Genomic DNA, 24,053 nt, shown 5'->3' on the forward strand with positions numbered 1-24,053 from the left:
AGACTAGTTTGACTGGCAAGCATGTCAGAGTTTGTAGGGTTGGTACCTCAATCCTACAGGCCTTCCATGATATCTGACACTATATTCACTTTGTCAGGGGCTAATAAATGCTCCAGTGAATGATTACTTTCAAATATTATATCCATTGAAAGTAAATAATTGAAGAGATTTACCTCATATCATTGAAGACATTTTTCAATGTAATGTAAAAACTAAATGAAAAACAGATGGATCAGGTAATCCATATTTTTATCAAAGGAAAGAAATGTGTGATTGGAACTGTAGATACTTTGTATGTGGATACTAAGCTCAATTAGAATGCTATTTTTTACAATTTCTTATAATTCTGGTATTTGATTTTGCAGTGAAATTGATGTATTTTTTGTTCCTAGAAGGAAAAATGAGTAGACACATGCTTTGGTGAATCATTTTATGAATTGTTTGTGAACCACAAGTAGATGTTGCATGGCCTAGCATTAAAGTGTGTGCTTTCTGTTGCAAAGTAGGCAATTTCCTCAAGAGGGTGATTTTTCTTCCTGCTGTGTATTAGGAAGTGTGGAACCTGGGACTCAAACTTCATGAACACATAGAAACAGCGGAAAGTGAAAAAATATCTTTCTTACTGGCTGTTAGAAACTGGAAACTGTTTTGAAGCAGTCAAGAGCTCTACCTCTGCCTAAATTAAGACTACAGGGAAGGAGCTAAAAAACCTTGTCTTGGATGGCAATTGAAGCAACTACCTACTTACTTGGCTGCAAGAGGGAAATTTAGGCAACCTATAGTAAGACAGTGAAGTGCTTCAAAGTGACTCTTGAAAACAGCTTATGTACCAAGCAGAAAATATGCCTGATGAGAAAATACAGCAGAGAATCTCTCGTTTTTAGAGCTTATAAGCCTGACTCAGAGATAGAGAAAAATGTGTCTGTTCACTGAGAATTCGCACACCCCAAACCTCCCCTGCTAGTAGACAAGTGCAGTGCTTGGCCTAGGCATCGGGCAGACACCCACCACTGCTGCAGAGGCTGGAGGTTAGAGCATGTAGTGCAGAGGCAAGCATACTGCACTATGGATGTTGCATAAAACTGATGGGGAAGCCTACGGAGGGCACTGAGCTCTCCTTCAGCAGTGGCATCAGGCCACCCAGGAAATGAGGGTGTGGGACCAAAGGACAACCACACAGGAAAGAAGCAAAGAACATGTCACTCCACATTTGAGAAATGTCTATATTTAGCAGCAAGCATAAGCTGGAGGTTTTCATGAGAAGGCTTTGTTTCAATCAACGGCAGAAGCACTACTTCCCATTTAAGTGATGAAAAGACACCATATCTGCAGTAACTCTGCTGGGGATTGCTGTCTTCTAAAATTGCTCTCTGTGACATGGCAGCACCTGCTTCCTCCTCAGCACTTATCCTGTTACAGCATTATATATGGTGAAAAATTTTTGGTCAATCTTCCTGCCTCCCCTTCTGCTTAACACAGAGTTGGCCAGGCCTTGAACCTACTGGCTGTGTTGGGATCAGTGCCCACAGAACTTGGTGTCACAATATTTCAGGCACTTTCCAGTGGAAAAAAAACACCAAGCACATCAGCTATTACGTTTTGCTGCAGGAGGAGATATGGTGAAATGATGGTGCATCGTGGGTATGGCCAATGTGCTGTAATAGGATCCACCCCAAGCAGGATGGACAGTGGCCACCCCGTACCCTGTCTTGGCCAGGGAGCAAGTGCTGCTCACTAGGCAAAAGTCTTTAGCAGTGCAAATGTAGCCACAGAGAGCAATTGTTCTGTTGCTCAGAGCTTCCCTCTGAAGGTGCCCATTCCAGTGATATGATGGGAAATCTAGAAAAGCCAGAACAACAAAGATGCCAAAAGTGGTTGAATTAATAATAGCTCCCAAGTCCCTTTTGGGTACATAGCTTGCATAGAGAGGCAGGCACAGTCGCTGCACGAAGGCTGATTGAATGCAAGTAGAAATTGCCTCTCCATTTTTTGGCTGCTGATAGGCAATTTATAGGCAGTTTTGCTGGATTCTCAGAATAATTTACCTGAGGTCATGCATTATTAAAATAATTAATCAGAAAGCTAAGCAACTTTTCAACATTACTTCCTATGATACATTTCTTCTTCTGGTATTATAGGCAATTACCTCCCAGAAAGAGAGTAATGCAAGCTACAGTGCCTCCGGTCACCTCTTTCCTACCATTCACTTGCTGTAAAAAATTAGTTATGCAGATCTCCAGCAATGCTGGCAGTTCCTCATGTGCATATTGTACTTTCTTCTGTACCACTACTCTGCTCTCTCCCCTCCACTGCTGTCCTGCCTTCTGGAGACAGATCAGGATACTGTGTTCTCACATTTCTTCTTCTGTGCCAGCCACTTGCAAGGGGTTTGGAGGAGCCTGCTGGGGAGCGCTGGCACTCTCAGCAAGGTGCATCAGGTGTGCCTTGCCTCATGCAATGCCTCCTGGCACTGCAGATCTGGCTGCTTGCTCAAAATGCCGCTGTTCGGCTAAAAAAATGAGATGGAGGGGCACTGGCTATGTATCACCTGTCTTTGAGCATGAGGGATGGAGGTTACAACCTACGAGTGCAGGAAAGAACCTGGAGTTGAGTGTGTTGTCCTAAGGCGACTGATTCAGACAAAAGCAGCTGTATCTGGCTCAGATAATTTGAACAATGAAATTCTGAGCAAATATCTCCAGGTCTTCTGGTCACTTCCTCAGCTATTGCTTACTATTTATGGGAGTGTATGATTTTTGATGAATAATTCAGCGGTTACATTCATTACAGAGCATTGGGCTCCCAGGAGTGTTCAGATGTTCTCTCTCAAATTCCCTGAGCAACATAAAGAATTCCCTTGGGTCTACCATCCTTTAATTTTACTACTTCAAAATTTAATATATGAATGACTTAAGGACTGCAAAAAAATAATGGCAGACAAAATATCTTCAAGTTTAGAAGGATCAAGGTTTTTAATCCCTACTACTGGATTCTCTAGCGAGGTATTTATTTTACTTTTGCTTTTTCTGACTTGTATTAGTTATATTGGACTTTTTACCTGATGGGTGCTTTGTTTTTCCTTTAGTATCTGTCTCCTTTGAAGTGGTTACTCTTTGAATCAACAGTCTGTTCATAAAGCCGCAGGAAAAGGGTGGCTAGACTGTGATCCTCAGACTCAGTGAGGAGATGAGACTTTATCAGGGATTCATACATTTCTCATTATGAACCCGAGTTTGTGATTTCTCTCTCCACCATCAAATAAGTCTAGTTCTTTGTCCTTCTGAGGAAGAGAATACCTGATATAAAACAGATTAATAGTGAAGTGCATTCAGAATAACCCGTGGAAGAGAACACTACATCCAGCAAAATGTGGTGCAGTAACTGAGGATCAGGGCTGCCCTAAGCAGCTCTGGATTTTCTCTGCTGCCAGGCCACTTTTTGTTGAAAGGGACTGCAGTATTACATCCAGATTTAGAGACTCTGGAGAAAAGACATAACGTCTCCAAACTCCATTTCTCTAGTCAGAAACAAGGACAGGATAAAATCATGCTTGTTCTTTTCTCTGCGAGATCTGCCCATAGATTTGTCTAGTCTGAGGTGGAGTGGAAGCACTGCCTATGATCAAGGTGGTTTAATTGTTTTGTGTACCATACCCTGCTCAGTGACTCCACAGTAAATCTTTTCTTGGGCATTTCTGTCACTGCTGGGGAATGAGCTATGCCCTCAGAAGGAGTGGTTTACCTTATTTTTGAAGACTGCTTTGTTGGCTTGACTGTAGGAGATTATAATAATTTACACATTATGTCCTTGGAATGATAAATTCACTTTTTTCCCCCCCATTTTTTTCCTGAGAATCACAATATTTGGGCCTCATGCTCTGGCGGCAGTCTCACCTCACCCCTGCAAATAGTACAGAAAAGTACCAGAGAACGTAAAAGGACACAGGGCTAATTCACTCCATGTGCTACCAGAAGAGTGAGAGCAATACGGTGCAGGGGCACAGTCAGCATCGTCTGTGGGACAGGTTGCAGGGCTCTTGTTACACTGGGATCAGGAAATAAAAGGTGGATTTCTGGGTCTAAAAAGACCCAGAAGAAAAGGATGAATTGTGGGTCTTTAGCCTACATTACAGGGAAAGCAGAATTAAATCTTTGGAACTTCTAGTTGAGATTTTTCTGACTTAAATTGCCTGTGGTACCTACTATTACAATTTGTATTTATGAGTATAAGAAATATCCTCTGTGTTATTTTCACCCCAGAGCAGTTTGCATGCAGCACACCAGGCAGTGCTGCTGCCTCGTTAGAAATGTGTAGGGATACAGTGATAGGTCACAGTAAGTAAAACCTGGCAGGATTTTGTACCCGGAGTTTAATGTACTCTTAGTTTCCATCATCATCTGCATTTGGAAATGCACAAAGTTGCTTCTTCTGTACATATTCAAACTAGTCATACTTTTTTACAGCTGAGTTTACTGATGTTTCACTTAAAAATGGTGCAAACAGCATAACAAAGAGCACAGGTTCCTGTTCCAGAGGTGACTCACGCTCGCTAGCAATTTATCATGGGATCTTCTACAGGCCTATTTTTGGTCTGCTCTCCACACACAGCCTTACTGAGGGCTCCCAGGTGTTCTTGCTCAGAGCGATGTGATATTGCGGGGATTGCCCTGAAACAAGGGAACATGCTCATTAAAAATGATTTCTGGTGTGAAACTGAGACAACCGGCGCTGAGAACATCTCCTTGTTGTGACCCCTCTCCTCTTTGTGGAGGTGGGATGCACAAATGTGCTGCAGAGTAAGGATGACTTGTTCTAATGAGTGCAGGCTGGAGGGAGAGGGAGAATTTTCAGTGTGTTTTGTTCAAGATCTATATCTACCTATCTGCATAACTGAAATTGCCCAGTAACACTCAGTTTACTCCTGAGAAATTTGCATTTGTGAGTTCACAAGAAGAACAGCCATTGCCTAATCAAGTCAATAAAATGCAGCATCTCTGTGGGTGGATTAAAACGTAATTAAAATAAGATTTATCTTTAAAAACTATTCCTTTTAAAGATGTGTCTCCAGATGTAAAAAATTCAGAGTAAGTTGGGATGGGATATGAAATTCTCTCCACAGGATACCAGATTAAGAGGTGGATTTAAATGAAAGAATTCCTTTTTCCATTAAGTTCCTTTTTAATTCTGCAGTCACTAGATTTGATTAACTTTTCCTAGAAAAAAAATCAACAAAGTTGATGTTCTATCATTTGTCTCAAATTTCAGCATTAACTGAGGAAATTCGTATGCTAGATATATGTTATTTAACTGATAAAACACTGTCCAGATACTACTGGCAAATAAATGAAATCCTTTCATGGCTACGAAAGTATATTAGGTGTTCCAACCACTTGATTACGTGTCATTGGGACTTGCCCTTGAAACATGAGGCTTGGTCTGTCCTGTGGTCAGACTACTTGAAACTCAGAGAAAGGTGCTGAGGATGAAGTTTTAAAATATTTTCAGCATTATATCTTCCATTCATGTTTTAAATGCAAATTACTGTTTCGTTATGTGTTATTGCTTCAAAATATTTTAGTGTGTAGGAACGATAAGGAAGTTGCTAACAAACAAAAAACCCTAAAGCAGGCTGTTTACTGCTAACTTACTCTGCTTTTCTCTTTCTTTGTGGAGTATTTCTCCCAGTGAAGCATTAAAAAAAAAAGAAAAAAACAACTCCCCCTCCCCCCCCCCCAAAAAAAAAAAAAAACCACAAAAAAAGGAAAAGCTGAAACTTCCTTTCTGGAAGTCTTTTAAAAGGGAGGTTATAAATGTTTTATATTGCATCTCAGGGTATTGTGCTGTTTCCCCGGGAGGCCGAACTCAACGTGTAACTTTCAGAGTGCTGTAGGTTAGCTGCCTGCTTCCTCGTTTGCTCTCTCTGTGATCATAACGTCTCCACACTAAGCATGAAGTAATGAGTAGTAAGGAGAGTAATGTCTTATGCTGTAAGAGCATCTCCCTTAGAGACTATTATATTTGCAAATGAAGTGATCTTCCTGTCACCAGTATTTTTTTTTAAATCTTGTTGCTACTGATCTGCACGAGGAGTCTTTTCAGAGAACTCTCATTTTCATCCTAAGGGTCTTCTTGCTGTAGTTACTGTATTTAAAAAGGAAAGAATTTTATTAAATAGTGAACCTCTTCTTGCTCCCTGAAGGTTTGTCGTTCACTCTCTCTCTTTACGTACACAAAAACTATAGTGGTTTTACAGCAAAATGGATGGGCACGTCATGCATTAGTCAGAAATATACAGAATTATTTTTCTTCACATTTTGTTTTTCTTTTTAGCTTTCTGTATCAGGCTACGCTGGGACTGACACCACAGCTCTTTACTGAACAAAAGAACTGAGCTCTGAGCTTACAGGTGCTGCCCACCTCAGCTCCCATCTCCTCCCCCTGGCAAACAACTGTGGGTGCCCTGGTCTGACTCCACATGACCCCAGCAGTCAGTGCTCAGCACCACATGGGACCTCACTGTGCAGCACAGCCCCTAGATCCCATTCCTTCCCACCTCTGCTGCTTTAGTCTGATATTATCAAAACAGATGATGCTGTAGAGGGCTGCCACAGATTTTGGCCGTATTTCCCACCTGCATCAGCAAAAAGGTGTAAGAATGGAATTACTTTAAATACAATCTGAATACATCTGCTATCACAGAGCAGGGATGGCAGGGAAAGGTGAAAGTTCAAATGTCTGGTGATACCATTCTGAAAGTGACAGGTAAAAAGTAATTTGATATTCCTGTTCAAATGTTAATAGTCTTTGTTATGCTTCAGAGTTAACATCCTATTAATGAGGACTGCTCCTGTCTCTTAGAATTACTGCTAGGAAACTCCAGGCCACCTCTACTTGCATTTGAATATGATCTCCGTAACAGTAGAGGAAAGGTATTAATGAAAGCTAATTCATTAACTAATTCATGTTAGCTAATTATGTGGGAGCTTAAAAGGAGTCAAAGGAGTCATGGAAATGCATATTGTGGTTGTATTACTGCACTGAACATTGAACTCTAACTTGTGCAGAGCTCTAGATTATAGACAGCTCTAAAGAAGAGGGAAGGAGAAATTTATCCCATTTCATAATGAACTTTTCTTTAATGATAAGTTTTAGTTTATGAAAGAAAAACTTGTATGAAAATACATGTAAATGAGTAATAACAGTTTCATATGTATATAAATAACAACTCAGCTTTCACAGTTTAATTGAGTAAGTACTTTAGAAATGTTACCAGTGAAGAATGCAATGAGGATACACTAATGAGACATGAACAGTCCATCACATATTTCACCACTTAGGAAAAGTTTTCACAGTATTTTGGGACTGAATGTGAAAATTGAGATTTCTTCTCTGACAGTGCTCCAAGATGAGTGTATAGCAGTAAAGTATTCGTATGGGCTACAGGAATCTGGAAAAGCCCTCTCTGAAGATGTCCCTTTCCCCAAATCCACATATTGTATGATGTGGCAGTTCTGTGGAGCTGTTGAACTAACCCAAATGCTTCCTGCCCTGCGTAAGGATGAGGGAAAGAAATTCTTACCTGAGGACATACTGCAGAAGAACCAAGCCTTGCCTTTCCAAACCTTAGAGACTACATGGAGTCAGTCTGGGAGCAATCACCATCCCATTCCGGCCACTTTATGGTTTTAACTGCCAGGTCTGCATATGGACCAGGCAAGGTTGTTTGGCTTCTAACATTTAGGCAGTTGATATCCTCACGACTTCAACAAACTGTGTTTCCTCCTCCACCTCTACTCTACATGATCCCAAAGCACAGCCCTTCTGCTTAAGCATGCAGCCCATTCCTCCAAAAGATTGCAAAAGAGCTGTGTCTATAGGAGTGGACTTGGACAAGACTCAAGTTCCAGGGCTGAATTTTCCAGAGAGCTTCAAAAGCAGCAGTGTACAATCGCTTGAATTATGGTTTACTTATGTCCTGAGACCACAGGCAAAAATTCCCCAAATGACATCAGATGTCCTCCTCTAAGTCACAATGTCCTGAAATTATTTCAGTCTTTCCTGAAGGTGTAATTGTGTGTGTATATAATTATCTATGTATTATATGTAAGTTTAAAACATAGATATGGAAAGCAAATTTGCCTTTATGTCATAATTCAATGAGCAAATCATATTCACCTTGGTGATGGAACTTTTAAGGATATTTTGCTGTAGTGCAAGAAGATGCATATTAGGACTCACTGGGGCCCTTGTGTGATATGAATGCATAAAAAATGACAGAAATCACACCATTAGAGGAGCATACTCTCCTCATTTTACTAAGAAAGTACTAGCAATTGGGCCTAGCAGCTCATTGTATTAAACATTCTCTAGTGATGAGTCAGAAGAATTATGAGACAAATTAAGTTCTGCTCTCACAGAAAAGGAAATTATGTGAGTCACCTGTTCTCTCCAAGTCTTCCCCCACTCCTGAATTAAAAAGGCCCATTGATGTGATGTGATCATGAACAGAACTTACTTGAGCTACAGTGTCCAAAGAGAGCGTGTCTACCTGTTTTCCTTTGGAGCGGATTCAAAATTTACCAGGCATGACTATGAAAGACTTGGGAAAACCAGCCCGTCCCCTGCTGCTGTACGTTAAGGCTCATTTACAATATAAAAACAATGCAATGATTTGTGCCTGTATTGTTCTGATGTTTGGGACAAGCCCTGACCAGGAGCATTAATAGTTTGGTCAGGGGAATCGCCTGCATTAGGAATTGGATGTGCCTTCCTGAGCTCTGCCTTCTTGTCCAGCTCCCACCAGAGCTTATTACAGCTCCACAGTAAGAAACAGACCTCGGGAATTTCAGCTCCTTTGAGAAGGGTAAAGTGAGGTGGCTGGCTGGAAAAAGGGACAAGGAGGAGCAGGTATATAACTGCCTCACTCCAAAGCCTGCTTGCAAGTGCCACTGGGCTCTGAAGTGCTCAGCTCCTGTAGAGGATAAATATCTGCTACAGCTAACAGACATCTTTTCATAAAATTAGCACATTTGGAAGCATATGAAAGAAAATAAATGAAAGACAAACAGTTCACTGTTTGTATTTTGTTACTTTGGTATAAATACATTACAGCAAACTACCTACAGCCCTTGAGATGTACCGTACCATAGCATCCCTCAGAGGTTTCTGCAAGGTCTTCTTGTCTTGATATTTTTATCTATTTATTCATAAAAAATAAGCTCATTACCCCCTTCATTGCTATCTTTCTCAATGGGGACTTGGCTCTGAGCAGAAGATAATTTAAGAGACAGCTGAGAGGCTGGGCACATCTATCCAGGGGTGCTGTCTCTCTTTCTGGAGTGGAGTCCTCTTGGAGATCTTCAGAAGCTACCTGGACGTGGGCCTGGGCACCCTGCCCTTGATGTCCCTGCTTGGGCAGAGGCTGGGCCAGGTGGACCCAGAGGTCCCTGCTATACTGGGATTCTGGGATTCCATCTCCAGGAAAGATGGCATGGCTGTGCTGGTCCTTAAAAAGGAGCCCTCAGCAGGGGCCAATGATGTTCAGAGAGTCACGGACTCTGGCAGAAAGCGTACTTCTCGTGCAGTCAGAAGCATCTAGGATGTTCACATCCTCTTCCCTTGAATTGTTTTCATGATGGCATTCTTGGTCAATAAATAGGAACTACTTAAAATATTTTTATATGAGGGTTCTATCCTCTATTAATTTTTTTAGCATTGTCTTAAAGTATTGTTAGAACAAAAAGAGAAGGCATCTTGCTGCTGTTGCTGTTCTTGCAACAGCAACTGGTAAATTCCCTCTCAAGGAGTTCTTTATCACCACAGCCAGACTTCTTGTACACAAAGCAATGTGTTAAAGCCAGCTCGGGTATCTCTACATTAAACTGTAGGTTTCCTCAGTTTAAAAAGCAGTATTTAGCCATCTAAAGAAGGCCTGTCTCAATACAGCTCATTTAAACATTTGTTTCCTGGCAAAGCCCTATTATAACGTTGGATACTTTGCACAGAGAAGGTGCTATTTTCTTCCTACTAAATACTGAAGGAGGAGGCATGGATGTTAGAGAATTTGTTATACTATCCCAAATGCTTTGGTGTAGTGGAAATGCAAAGTCACAGCTTGAAGCAGTGATGGAGCACCTGGTGGGAAGGCAGGGCCAGCCCAGGGGAGCTCAGGTGCGTGCAATGCACCTGAGTGACGAGAAGGACTTTCCAGACCTCATTTAAGGGTTGGCAGTGGAGGCAAGGGTATTTTGTTGGAGATTCCTGCATGTCTGAGACTTTCTGGAGGTAAGCAGCTTCTTTTCTTTGTTTCTGTGCACATGGTTGTTGTATTTGAGCAAATCCTCACATGCTAAAGCCTAGGACTTTGCTTCTCTGCTTCATTGCTGTGTTTTCCATCACATTGCATTAAGTAATACTAAAACACAATAAGAGAGATAACAGGGAAGTGAGGCATATCGCTCTGTATAGCACTACCATTATTTTACTTGCAGTAACATTTGGATGCTCCTGAATGAAAGCAGCAACCCAATGTGCTAGGCAATATAGAAATACAGAACGAAGCTACTCTCTGCTCCTGGGAGTTCACAATAAAAGATGACAGTGTGCTTCTCAAAATATTTCCCCTAAGTCACTTTGCTGTATCCACTAGCAAAAATGAAGTCACATATGAAATCAGAGTAAGCATGGTGTCTCTTCTCTCATCTTTTCTTTTCTCAAAGGCAGTCCTGTATTTTGTTAATTTGTGCCACCCAAAAACTGTCAGTTGATGCACTGAAGGGAGTGCAGAGAGGAACCTCATAAAAACTACACCATTGAATGCTTCCTGTCACCACTAGAGATCTGTATCCCTGAGCAAATTTAAATGATATCTGCCAAGAGTAATTTACCTCTAGGGCTCAGGAAGATACCTCTGAAGTTCCCATTCTCCTTGCTGGAGTGTCCTAGGCCCCATGAGGAATCTGACATTTTTGTCCTTTATGAATAAGGATGGAGACCTGATCCTCCCCCATAGTTGCTCCATTTGCTGTCTGAGATAGCTACAGAGCCAGGATTTCTGGCCATGAAGGGGTCACTGGCATCACAGAAATAGCGTGCTGGCCCTGAATGAATGAAGGCCACGCTATTTGTGGGGTAGCCTTGGGTGGCTCTGAAGAGCTGTGAAGCGTTGGCTTCATGCAAAGTCCTATCCTCTACCTCCCAGCACTGGGGTAATGCAGGATAAGAGCAAAACTGCACCTTGAAGTCACATTTGGACATAGGTACCTTGATCCTCGGTCACACTTGAAAACTGAAACTCACCCTTTCCAGTTACAAAATGCTATGCCCAAACAAAGCAGTACACATGCTGATACTCTTCCTCCAAGCATAAATACTCATATCAGGCACACCTTCTCTCCTACTGCTAAACTGTATTGTTTCCTGGTAATTATCCTGTCTTTGTTTTGACAAGAAAATGCAAGAATATCCCAATTCCTTGCTCTTTTTCTCTGAAGGCGCACAGTCAGAGAGAGTTACACAGATTTTTAGGAGAAAAAAAATGTCAAAATATTGGCAGCATCTCAGTGCTGAAGAAGCAATAAAAACCAAGGGGAGGCAAGGGAGTGTTTTGTGCTAAACTAGTCACCCAGGATAGGCTTCTCTCTGACTGTTTTACAAGTTACGAATTCTAAAGCTACTCACAAAATGTAATAGATGCTAAAAACTGCCACGTGAACCTGCGCTACTGTTCCTGTTCTCAGAAGCAGTTATTACAGAACTTTACTGCAATAATGAGCTCTAAGGCTTAAGATTTAATATTTCTTTTTTCCTAAAAAAAAAAAAAACCCTCAGGGACAGGAATGTAAATAGCTTCTATTTAGCATTATTTGTAAAAGCTTGAACATTGGAGAAAATGGAAATATTATTTTTCCCCTAAGAACTGCATGCTCAGCCCCACCTGAGCATAGGGAGCATGTGTTTTCATGCATATAAAAAATCAGTAAGAATTAATACATTTTAGAATACATCATATAGATGTGTGTGTGTATATGTACATATACACACAAGTATGTAGATACTCTCAGAAAGAGTGGTGCTGCACTGGCACAGGCTGCCCAGGGAGGTGCTGGAGTCACCATCCCTGGAGGTGTTCAAGAACCGTGTGGATGTGGCACTGAGGGACATGGTTAGTGGGCACAGTGGGGATGGTTTGGGGTTGGATTGGGTGATCTTAGAGATCTTTTCCAACCTTAATGATTCTATATAGAAACAGAAAATGTATAAAATGAGTTTTATTTGTGTCCTTGTGAGATGAAGAACAAAAGGGTGTGGGTTTTTCCCCTTTTCTTTTGAAGAAAGTGAGAGCAGTTCCTGAGGTGATGAAGTTGCCTGCACATCTCCAGTCCACCCTTGTGCTCCTCATACAACAAAGAGGCTGCAGAGCTTGGACTGGCACATGCTGAATTCTGGCTGATGCAGAATAACACAGGAGCAGCCCTGAGGTTCAAATCTTGTGTGTGCAGGAGGGCAGGGGATGAATCTCGTGTGGCTGGGATGCCAGCCAGCTCACAGGGCAGACTCGGGAAGCAAAACCTGGTCTGGTAAGCTGCAGCTGCAGCTGGGAAGAAGCCCTCTGTGTGCCATAGCACTGCACCACCAACATGAGGGAAGAAGTGGCTGGCTGGCAGCTTTGAATTAAGAGACTTCCTGTCCCCTAATCTCAGGTTGGAGAATTTGGCATGTCAGGAGAGTGGTTTCAGTGGGAGGAGAGGGGGACACAGCCTGCGGGAGATGGCAGCTCTGGGTATGGCCTGGCACAGCATAAAGCTCAGCACTCCATATTTTTTCACTTTTTCTAAACAACTTTTTTTCCTATGGGCCTCACCAAAATTATGAGCAGTTAATGTTCTATTTTGCAATGCAAAAGAAAATTTTAAGGCTACTATATTCCTTTGGAAAGATGAACACTTAGGACTAAATTAAAGAGGAGAAGAATGTGTCTCACTGAACTTTTTCTCCTGATGCAGACAAAAGGCTTTTTGCACAGGAGGCAAAACATTCTCCAAAAAAAGCAGCAGGCTTTCCAAAGGAAATTATTTCTTCAGGAATTAGGGAATATCACACAGCTAATCAGCCTTCTGCGTTAAGTACAAGGTGCCTGAACTTACTTACAGCTTCTTTCCAGAACATACAGCAGAGGCTGTTCCTCGGGCAGTGCACCCTCCCCTTGGGAGGGAAGGAGAGAACAACAACTGCTCGAGCGGTGCCTGGGAGGCACGGAGCGCAGCACAGTGGTAATGGAAAGGGAATGTACAGCACATCTTGGTACTGATATTTGCCACTGAGCTGGGTTATATGCTGATGTGTAAGCTGGCTACAGCTTCAATAAAATAAAACTCTGAATAACCCTAAATAACTTGAAACTTCTGAAAGAAACAATATCTTCCTCTGCTACAGAATACTTACTGTTGTCACATCATTTCCCCATGAGTGTGGAAACAGGTATCATTACACAAGGCTTTTGGCTCTACCACGCTTCTCTCTTATGCTGTTTGTTCTGTCAAAGACCCTCCCTTGCCTGCTTTTTCCCTCTGCATGGAAAAGATGACTGGAAGGTCCCCGGCAGCTCCCCTGCACCGACCTTGTGGCTGCTGCAACACAGGCTACCTTGGCATATGTGTTTGTGGTGTAGAATGTATAACTAAGAGGAAAAATACATGAGGGCCATTTAATTTCTATGACCAAAGTCTCTTGAGTACTCATCACTAATGCAATCAGTCGCTATTATTGAGAGATGAGAGTTTTTGTGCCTGTTAATTTGATTTATGCTACCCACTTGTCTGCTTCTGAACCACAGAGCAAACAGCATTTTGTGAACTTCTGCATAGTTTGTATCTGAACAAACTTAGAATTGCTGCTAAAGAGCAGGTGTTTTGCCTCTATATCCAAAAGATTTTAGATCACCTATGTGCTGTATCAACCCCTAGATGATAGGGTCAGTCTGTAGCAACTAATACTCCATTTGAAGTTTCTTCTTAGTGGTTAAAATGGCAATTCTAGCTGTTGGAAACCCCTTCATCATCTGCTGTAAGCTGGCACACCGCAGCATTGCATGTACTTGTTTGAAATAGGTCAAATCATGTTACTTGGAGTCATTTATCAAATGCTATCTGGTATCTGTGTGATTTTAGTCAGAAAATTTGCTTAAACAACAAAATCTAGAGTGCATTATTAAGAACAACAGTAACCCCTACTGGATTGTGACTGTCTCCTTGGAAACCTGTGGTGTGCAACACCTTGTGCTGTTCTGTACAGCACTCCACAGCCTGCGGAGCTACAGGAGAAACAAGTCATTCCTCTGTTTGCAGTACATCTCAGTGTCATTATATCCTGGATTAAATTGGAAATCCTGCTGAATTTACACTCAAGCTTGTGGAAAGACATCTGTTCTGTGTAAATTCAAATTTAGAGCATTTTTTTTGTATTTACAGATAAGTTATGAAACCAGGCTTATGCTAGCTAGTTTGCTTCTGTGTTAACACTTACAAGCACTAGAATTTCTTTATGTGCCTGAGAAAGAATCACCTTTGCACCAAAACAGACCACCATGGCCTGCTTATGCCTATCCTGAACACACCTGAGCCCTTCTCGAGGTACGTGAGGGCTGTGAGGAGAGCCTGGAGCTGTTGTGCCAGAAGTCTCCTGATCCCTTTATATAGCACATACATCCGTACTGCAAATTCAGCACTCCTTTTCTTTCTGTGTATGTAGGATTTCTGACAAATGGAGGCTAGGTTAGCGGAGCTATTTTCAGTGCTGTTTTACTATCCTGGGTGTCAGAAAAGTTCGAGCTCTGTTTCTGTAAGTTTTTTTTCTAGATTGACTTTTCAAACTAAAATGTTCTCTTTCAGTAGGGGCAATCAGAATCAGAGCGTGCCTCTGGGTCGCCGTGGGAGCTTCTGGTGCACTGGAAAACTGAACGGAAAAGGGCAAACAGGACAAGAGAAAACCTGTGTGAAAGTATAACAACAGACATCACCTTCTACGTTAATTTGATTAGTGACAAACCTTCAAGATTTGATTTTATTTAACTTCATTCACACAAATTTTGTCTTTGCTTACTAAGGTGAAGTAATCAAGTTTGGCACAGCACAGATGTGATGGAAAAAACAGTATTAACTTACAGATGAATAAGACCTCATGGCAGCCTACAGCTCCTCGTGCCCCTCCCTCAGTGGAGGGGCAGCACTGAGCTCTGCTTTCTGGTGACAGCAACAGGACCCCAAGGAATGGCATGGAGCTGTGTCAGGGGAAGGGCAGGTGGGGTTTAGAGAAAGCTTCTGCACCAGAGGGCGGTGGGTGCAGCCCCAAGCTGCTGGCGTTCAAGGAGCATTTGGAGCGCTTTCAGACATAGGGTTAAATTTTGTGTGGTGCTGTGTGGAGCCAGTAGTTGGACCCAATTCTCTGTCAGCTGGAGGAGAGGATATTCTGCACAGAAGCATTACAGAGACCTCATTGAATCCAAAAAACACGAGAGAGCAAAGATTGGGGAATTTGGAAAGCTCTTGCAAGTATTTACAGTGTCACTCAAGTATATACCAGATGTGTGCCTTTACACGCTGAACATTTTTTTCAATGCTTCAATTTGCCTTAAAAACAAAGCAACCAATGGTGGAACTTTCTAAAAGGTGTTCAACAGCTTTTGAATATGAAGCCCCTTAAAGTACTTTGAAAGCAGACCCTGCTCCCTTTGAAAATCTTAGTTTCTTTAGAAAGTCTCATCTGCTCAGCACCCACCTGCATGATCATCAACACCAGCATGAGGTGCAAGGAGAGGTGCAAGGCCCAGAGTTCCTCGGGTGCTTCATGTGGGCAGCTGATTCCCCTGTGCAGCGTGTGGGAAAAGTCAGGCACCTAAACCAGCCAACAGAAAGTGGTCGGTGGGGCTCAGACTTTCCTGCTCTTCAGACTCCTACATTGACATTATGTATACATTTATATACAAAATGAGGTTGATAGAGAGCTGGAACACCTCTCCTACAAAGAAAGGCTGAGGGAGTTGAGCTTGTTTAGCAAGGGGAAGAGAAGGCCCTGGGGAGACCTCATTGCAGCCTTCCAGTATTTGAAGAGAGCTTACAAGCAGGAGGGGGAGTGCTTTTTACACAGTCTAGTAGTGATAGGATAAGGGGGAACGGCTTTAAACTAAAAGTGGGGAAACTTAGGTTAGATGTTAGGAGGAAATTCTTTATTCAAGGGCAGTGAGGTGCTGGCACAGCTGCACAGAGAAGCTGCAGGTGCCCCATCCCTGGAGGTGCTCAGGGCCAGGTTGGGTAGGGCCCTGGGCAGCCTGAGCTGGTGGAGAGCAGCCCTGCCCATTGCAGGGAGCTGGAACTGGATGACCTTTATGGTCCCTTCCAACCCGAGCCATTCTGTGATTCTATGAAAACATCTGTGTGACATTTGATAATGCCAATTTGACAAATGGATTCTTTATTACATAAATGCCCACGATCGCATGCAGATACCATATCACCACATGCAAAGCTACAAGCCGTGCCACAGACAAAATTTACCCTGGAACAAATGGGGTAGCTAAAGTAGGCTGTGGACTGATACTGACACAGATAAGCTATATGAAGATAAAATCTTGGATAGGTCAGTCAATTCCTTGTCAAGCTAAACATCCTACCCCATTAGGTATCTCTGACAATGTGAAAAAACAGTAACAGCAAGCAACATAAGATACGCAGATAACCAAGTCATCGGGTATGCTCCTGGGACAGCCCCATAAAGTTCTTCCATCCTATTAAAATTTCAGATGTCTGCAATAGCTAAGATAAAATGAAACATCCATTCTTCTGAATTTCCATATAGTCACAATCTAAATATTTGCATTAAAAGAAGTTGAAAGAACAAGATAGTTTGCCTCTAGACTGCTGTTTTTACCCTTCATTTTGTTTCAGCAACGCTTTCCTTTAATAGTTCCATCACACTAATAAAATTCACGCTGTCAATTAGAGTACCTCTGTATTTCACTATGTAAATACATATTTTAAGACTTTAAAATACAGTTTGATCCAGTCATTAAGAAAAATAAAAGTCCATCAGTGTTAAATTTAAAATCTGCATCCATCTTGCAAGTCAATGTGGCATATTTTAACAAAAAATATCCAAAATATGAAGTGATTAAACCACAATCCCTTAAATTCACCAACTAAATTTCTTTCTAAAGAAAATAACTGTGCTATCTAAATGAAAGTTGCTTTTCCACTGTTGTGTCGTGCAGATTCACAGTACAATAATCAGTTTGAGCTATAAAGAAAATGACAGCAAGGATCTTGGTATCTATAAAGATTTACAATAATTAAATCAGCACAGTGAACATATAACATTTATAAGTGATCAGGTAAACATTTACTGAAGTATCATTTTTAATTAGGAAATAAAACTTCAATTTGAAAAATTCACAGCAGTATCTTGTGTATATAAAATTTCTAGAGTAGTGCAACATTCTAGAATGCAAAATAGATCTCTAACATTTTCATCACTCTACGCACTGAAACATTTGCTAATTTATTCAGATGCTTTCATGCATAATTACTAGAAAACAAATATGTTCTGTTATTTTGTTATTCTGTCATCAGAAAGGAAAAGCTATCTAATGAACACTTTGAAAAAATATAAGTAATTGCAAGTAGTAGATTACTGAAATACAAATAGTGCCTAGAGCACCGTTTTAATTATTTTAATAGTTCCCTACTTCTACTTAGGATAAGATTGGGAATGCAAGCCTGATTTCAAGCTTAGCCTACGCTACAGATGACTTCTGGCATAGCAAGATTTTCCAAGGGTGTGACAACATGAAAATTGTAACACTGCTGAGAAAGCAAAATTCATTTTTAAAGATGTACATACACTGCAAACCTGCATTTTCACTTTGAGAAGACTATGATCTTTTTTATTTGTTTTTTTCCAAGCTGAGAGAGGAGTGCTGTTATGTTTACTGTACTGGTACAAGGCACCACTTTCCTGCTGCTGCTCGATTGACTCAAGAAGTCACCGTAACGCACTTACTTCTATATCAGCAAAGGACCCTCGCCTCCTGCAAGGTTTACGTCTCTTCTCTGAGCATGTATGGAATATTTAATAAAGGTCACACTCCCTAAACAGAATGCCTTTCCCTCTGCCTTGGTGGGCTTTTGCTGTTTGATTTCAAGTCAAGGGCTTTGCAACTAGTAAACAGCACATTTACAAAAACAGAGCATTACGTAGTGGGCCTGATCTAGCCGTTATTAAATCAGCAGACACCAAATTAAATTCCACCGTCTATTATACCCCACAAAAAAATGCACACTAGAAACTCTTGCATTACAAATATTATAGGACGTGACTTTGCCTGATAGCAAAATTTCTATTTATAGCAACAAGGGAAATTAGAGCCATATCCATAAAATATGACCTCAACATAAAAGACAAAATCAATCAGTGATTTTTTTCCTGGCAATAGCGTTGTGATTTTCAGTGCTGATAACTTTTTCCTTTATAAGCTTCTCCCTTCAACTTTCTTTTAAAAATATAAATGCCATTTGGAAGCTTGAAACTGAAATGTTTTTCTTACCAAATGCTATTTTCCTTCATCATATGCTCAGAATGAATGGTTCTTCTTGAACATTCAGCTGCTAAAGTTCCTATCAGATTTTCACTGTCCACTTTGACAAAGGCTCTTTTTCATGCTAAGATGTAAAGGGAAATGAAGATGCTAAACCACAGATACAGGTTCAGTCGGAATGATTTCTCTACCTGTGCAGATTTATCATGCTCCTTTTAATGGATTTCTTGGGAAAATGAGGCAAAGAAGAAATTATGTAGATGCATAAAGACCAGAGTATACCACAGGGAAAATGCTGGTAGAATAATGAGTTGGGATCTTAGTGCAGTTGTACTGTGAATATTTTGTCATGCCTGTCTTCAGCGACATCTCAGTCAACAACTGAATATGGGTCTGAGCAAGCTGCTTCACCAGCCAGCGTGTCGCTGGGGAACGCCACTAGTGCCTGAAAGGTAAATCACCCAGAGCAAAGAGATTTAAAGTACTTACACACAGCTTCAAATTATGTTTTGCATGTAAAAAATGTTGGGAATATTTGGCTTGCGGAGAGTAAAATATGTCAGGTGAGCTAACGTTGAGCTACCTTGGATAAAGGAAGACTTAGGAAATTTTTTTGTTTCTTAATTGGCAACAGTGCTTAGTCAAAATATTTAAACAAAAGACATTAAAACTACTTCAATCTCTTGCACTATTCCTCTGAGGAAGTTTTAGGCTCATTACAACTAAAGCAAGCTTTCAGAGGGCAGCCTTGGATAATCCCTTATTTTTGCTTCTTACATGTGTTGCCTTCCCTGCAGATTTGCCCTCTGCATTATGTTTTCCATGAAACATCAATGACAATTGTGCCACACAGAACTCTAGGGTTTTATGTATACAAAACACATTTTAGAGGCATTTAGTACTGCACGTGTTTTATTGAAGAATGTATTAATAAAACAGCCTGACTAATTAAGCTGCTCTGGAAATAGTAATCAATTGGCATTTTAGGTGTCAAAGCAAAATAGGATTGTAAAACGTGCTTCAGAAGAACCCTTAAATTGATATTATTTTAAATGTACACTTTTAAATCAAGCTCTGAAGCACTTTGGAAGCTATTTTTTAAATGTCTTCTGAGTACCACCATACCTATATTGTAATAGGAAGGGATAACAGATTTCAAGCACTGTTTATAGAAGGGGATTAGAACAAATGCATTGCACGGAACACCAAAGCATTCACTGTCAGCCAAACACTGCAGGAGAACGTTATCCAACACAATATTGACACATGCTTACTGTTACATCCTAATTAAATGTACATGTAAGCAAGCAGGAAAAAAAAATATTTTAAAGTAGCCATCAGCAAGTCTCTAGTAAAACTCTATTACAAAGGCATTATAAGATACAAAAATAATAATTATCTTTAGAATAATAAGTGTGGTACAACCGTTACACTTGCTCACTATACAAACACTCAGTCCAGTGGTGACAGGCTGCGATTCAAGTCATTGCCTAACCTTACACAGTTCCATAAATGCATGTCTATTACATTAACACATTATAAATAATAGGTTTCTATTGCAGTTACTTGAAAGCATGTTACCAAAACCAGGAATCTGCCCAATAAATGGCTTGGTTATACATATTTTATCCATAATATTACGGGAGCAAGGATGATGATCCTCTCCTCTTGGTACTGTATAGATGAGTGTAAGCTGATAAACTCCAAAATACAGCACGACACACTGCACAGCTATTGTAAACTCTACCTTGTTACACGGACTATTGTATGTATGCTAAGTATGAACAGTTTGCATAGTTGCACAGTAATAATTAACCACGCTGGGCTTTTTACACTATCCTTAAAATATGTGCAGCTAACATTCAGGCCAGCAATTTGAGAATCCACAAAACTCAAGTTCAGATGCTGTTATTCAGGTATTGCTCACACATTTAAATTACAGCAGGAGAAACAGGCTATCGCTAACTCACATCAGTTGTAGAATACACTGATTTATCAAAATATTAATTGTACTTAATATTCTTCTTTACTTTTGAGGGCAAGTGTATAAAAGCACATTAAAAAATATCTGGTATTGAACAAAGCTCATTTAAAGCAATAGAAAATTAGTCTGAACCAACTTGTGCTACTTGCTCTGACAGTGTCTGAAGTTACAAGGAGAGAAAAATGCATTTGAATAATACTGATGCCCAGAATAGATTGCATTTTTTTTTCTGATACCTTGAGGGCTGTTTTATATTTATAAGCTCTTACCAAAAGGTGTGTATCTATGAAAAAACTGTAACTTTTGAAAATGAAGGAAATAACTGGCTGCTAATTCGTAACACTTTAGAGATTCTTGAAAGCTTCCAGTAACAGTGACCATAAGAAAAGCTCCACCAGTGTACTGCAAGATACCAACTTACATTACACTTTCACACTCGGTGTACATTTTTCATCAAGAACCTATGAATGCATTAGAAAAAGTGCATTAATTATTGGTGGCGTTTGGAAGGTTCTTGCTAACCTTTTGATAAGCCATCAGAATTACTTATTAGACGATGCATTTTTCAAGTTTTTCTTTGCATGCTTCATATATTTACATGACAATGCATTCCCAAGCAAGTAATAAGCATGAGAAATAATACAACAGTTGAATGTACCTGCTAGAAGTTTTAAGATAAATGTAAGTTCCATCAACTTACTCAATGCAATCACTAAAGGACCGCATTGAGAGTTTTAAATGAAACAGTAAGCACTTAATTTACTAAGTGCTGCACTGATTTACAAGTCTGAAGCTCACCGACTACACGACCGAGCTGCATTTAATTTCAATCAGAATCTGCAAGTACGTCTTTTATAAAAAACAATTCCATTCAGGTACAATTTTCTTTAGCTTACCAATTCCACAGTTTAATCTGAATGTTTTTCAATATGGTAGAGAAGACCTAATGTAAATTCAGCTCATACCTTCCCAGCAAGACAGACCCTCGCATCCATCCCGACGTTTTGCAGTTGTCTCAAGAGAGCAGACCAGGGCTTTTGTGCCAAGTGGAACCACTCTCGTTGCAAACAGTGTAATTCTTAAAGTGTACATCACAAAACCGTCATCAACATTTATGTCTCGAAGCTACACACTCATACAAAATTTTATTCAGAGTACTACTGAAGGGCTATTACTCCAGAGCCCATACAGTTATTAACATTCTTAGATGTCCATACATTTCTCATTAAACAGGAAACTTCCACACAAGTTCTTGTAAGACTGTTTATTGAATTTAACAGTTCAAATGGAGTTTAGATGCAGTTCATATAGAAAAAAATCTATTTTCAGGTAAACTGCAATCAAAAATTACAGTACAAAATAGTAAGTGACTCACTGAGACTGTAAGTGTCCTAACACGTGAAACTATGAAGTATTTGTGCATGCTATTTGATTTCCTTCCTTGTAACAGAGGACTTGTTAAAAGGAGTTTCTTTGTTTTTCTAAATCCCAAGTTAAGTCTATGAAATGGAAACATTGTCATCACAATTCAGATATACAAGATCGAAAACTGGCACAGAGGATCTAACGTTTTTCCCAAAAAGTTGAGGCAGATTTTGTTGAATGATATCTGTGTGTGTGTACGTATATATGTATCTGTTATAAACTCCAGTGGCTTTGGAGCACAGAATCCTTTTCTCTTTTGAGATCTTGAAAAAATTTCCCACAATGAGAACAGGTAAGGAAGAGAAGAAGTAGCAGCTTGTTTCTTGCGTACAGTGCAACACCATGCGCAGCTGCCCGGCGTCTCGGAACAAAGAGAGGATGGCAATGAGCATCACACAGAGGCATATCCCCTTCATGCTGCGAGCACGTCCGAGATTTCTCTGGGGAGAGGGAAGCGAGCACGAAGGCAAAGCATCAGTCTACGTTTCATGCATAGCTATGGTGCACGGCCACTGCCGCGGCGCTGTCAGACGTCTGAGTTGGAGCTGAGGTTTGTTAACCTGGGGTCGGCGTTGATCTCGTACCTGTAGTGATATCCCTCCATGTGATCCCTGCAGGCATCTCTGATGTTGTGCATCCACTTTTTGATTCCTTTTCGGTTCAAGTACAAAACTAGGAGGAAAATTGCCCCGATGAGAGCCAAGACTATCCCTAAGAAGACGTAGGAAGTCTGCAGCTGGGAGGGCACGTCCACAGGCGTGGAGCAGTTCAGCTCCGAGGTGTTGAGCTTCAGCAGGGCTCTGCCCGCCATCTTCTCGGGGAAGGCGCAGCTCAGGGCCTCCTTGCCCTCCACCTGGTCGCTCTCCTTCAGCCAGGCCACCATGTCCTCGATGGCACAGTCGCAGACCCAGGTGTTACGGCTGAGGCTGATGCGCCTCAGGGCGGGCAGCCCGCGCCACTGGGCCAGGGTGCCATTCCGCAGCACACCCAGCGAGTTGTCGCTGAGGTTGAGGGTCTGCAGCCGAACCAGCCCTTGGAAGGAGACGTTCCGCAGCCCCACCAGCGAGTTGTTGCTGAGGTCTAGGTGCCGCAGGGCGGGCAGCGCACCCAGCATGCCGGCGGGCAGCAGCAGCAGCCCGTTGTCGGCCAGCTCCAGGCGGCTGAGGTTGCGCAGGGCCCCGGCCTGCAGAAGGGCGGCCAGACCAAGGAGCGCGCCCTGCTCCCGCAGAGCCCCGCGTAGGGCCAGCTCCTCCAGCGGGCTGTCGGCCTGCCCGAAGGCCAGCGGGCTGAGCTCCGCCAGCGGGTTGCCGCCGAGGTCCAGCTGCCGCAGGGCGGGCAGGGCAGCCAGGGCGCCGGCCTCTACGGCCCGCAGGTGGTTGCCGCTGAGGTTGAGGGTTCCCAGCTCGGCCAGGCGCGGGGCGGCCAGCGCGCCGGCGGGCAGGCGGCCCAGGCGGTTGCCGGTAATGAAGAGGTTGCGCACGTAGGGCGGCAGGTCGGGCGGCACCTCCGTCAGGTTCCTGTTCACGCACTTCACCGTCTTGGCCGCCTCCGAGCACTCGCAGGGGGCCGGGCAGGCGGCGGGCGGCTGCGCCGAGCCGCAGCCCAGCAGGGCGTGCAGCAGCAGCCCCAGGCACAGCGCGCCGCGCCGCTCGGCCACGCGCCCCGGCATCGCGCCCGCCCCGCGGGCAGGCGGCGGTTCGACCCGGGACCAAACTTTCCCCGCCGGGCGCACGCGGCTGCGCTCCGCTTCCCGCAGCGAGACCTGCGGCACGGGGGCGAAGCGAGAGGGCGGCTCGGCTCCGCGCCTCGCCCCCCGCCCGCCACACGTGGCCCCGCCGAGCGAGTTCCTCCCCGGTCGCCGCGCGCGGAGCACAAAGAGGAGCGAAAGCCGCGAGCCGCCCGCCTGCCTCCCGTCCCGGGCCGCCCGCTCTGCTCCGCGGAGTGCCGCCCGCGGAGCCGGCCCGCGGCTCCGCCGCTCACCTCCTGCCGCCGCTCCCGCCCCGCGCCCGGAGCCAACTCCGCACCGCCGCCGCCAACTCCGCGCCCACCTCCCCGCGC

At 42.6% G+C, this 24,053-nt stretch overlaps 1 protein-coding gene and 2 long non-coding RNA genes across 4 annotated transcripts in view; 1 reads left to right on the forward strand and 2 right to left on the reverse strand.

The window, feature by feature from the left end:
- Positions 1–24,053, reverse strand: part of LOC110396528 — a 39,280-nt gene that overhangs the window by 14,490 nt on the left and 737 nt on the right. The gene's annotated exons all lie outside the window — the stretch shown is intronic.
- LOC110396527 lies at positions 10,244–15,989 on the forward strand. The gene is made up of 2 exons (XR_002437030.1): positions 10,244–10,284; positions 14,889–15,989. It is a non-coding gene; the product is annotated as an uncharacterized LOC110396527 (long non-coding RNA).
- On the reverse strand, positions 19,927–24,012 carry TPBG (trophoblast glycoprotein). The gene has a single exon (XM_021392212.1). The coding sequence runs from the start codon at positions 23,662–23,664 to the stop codon at positions 22,522–22,524; it is 1,143 nt and encodes a 380-aa protein (XP_021247887.1). The 5' UTR covers positions 23,665–24,012; the 3' UTR covers positions 19,927–22,521.

Source organism: Numida meleagris, chromosome 3 (assembly GCF_002078875.1).
Source record: "Numida meleagris isolate 19003 breed g44 Domestic line chromosome 3, NumMel1.0, whole genome shotgun sequence".
In the NCBI taxonomy this organism is placed as follows: Eukaryota; Metazoa; Chordata; class Aves; order Galliformes; family Numididae; genus Numida; species Numida meleagris.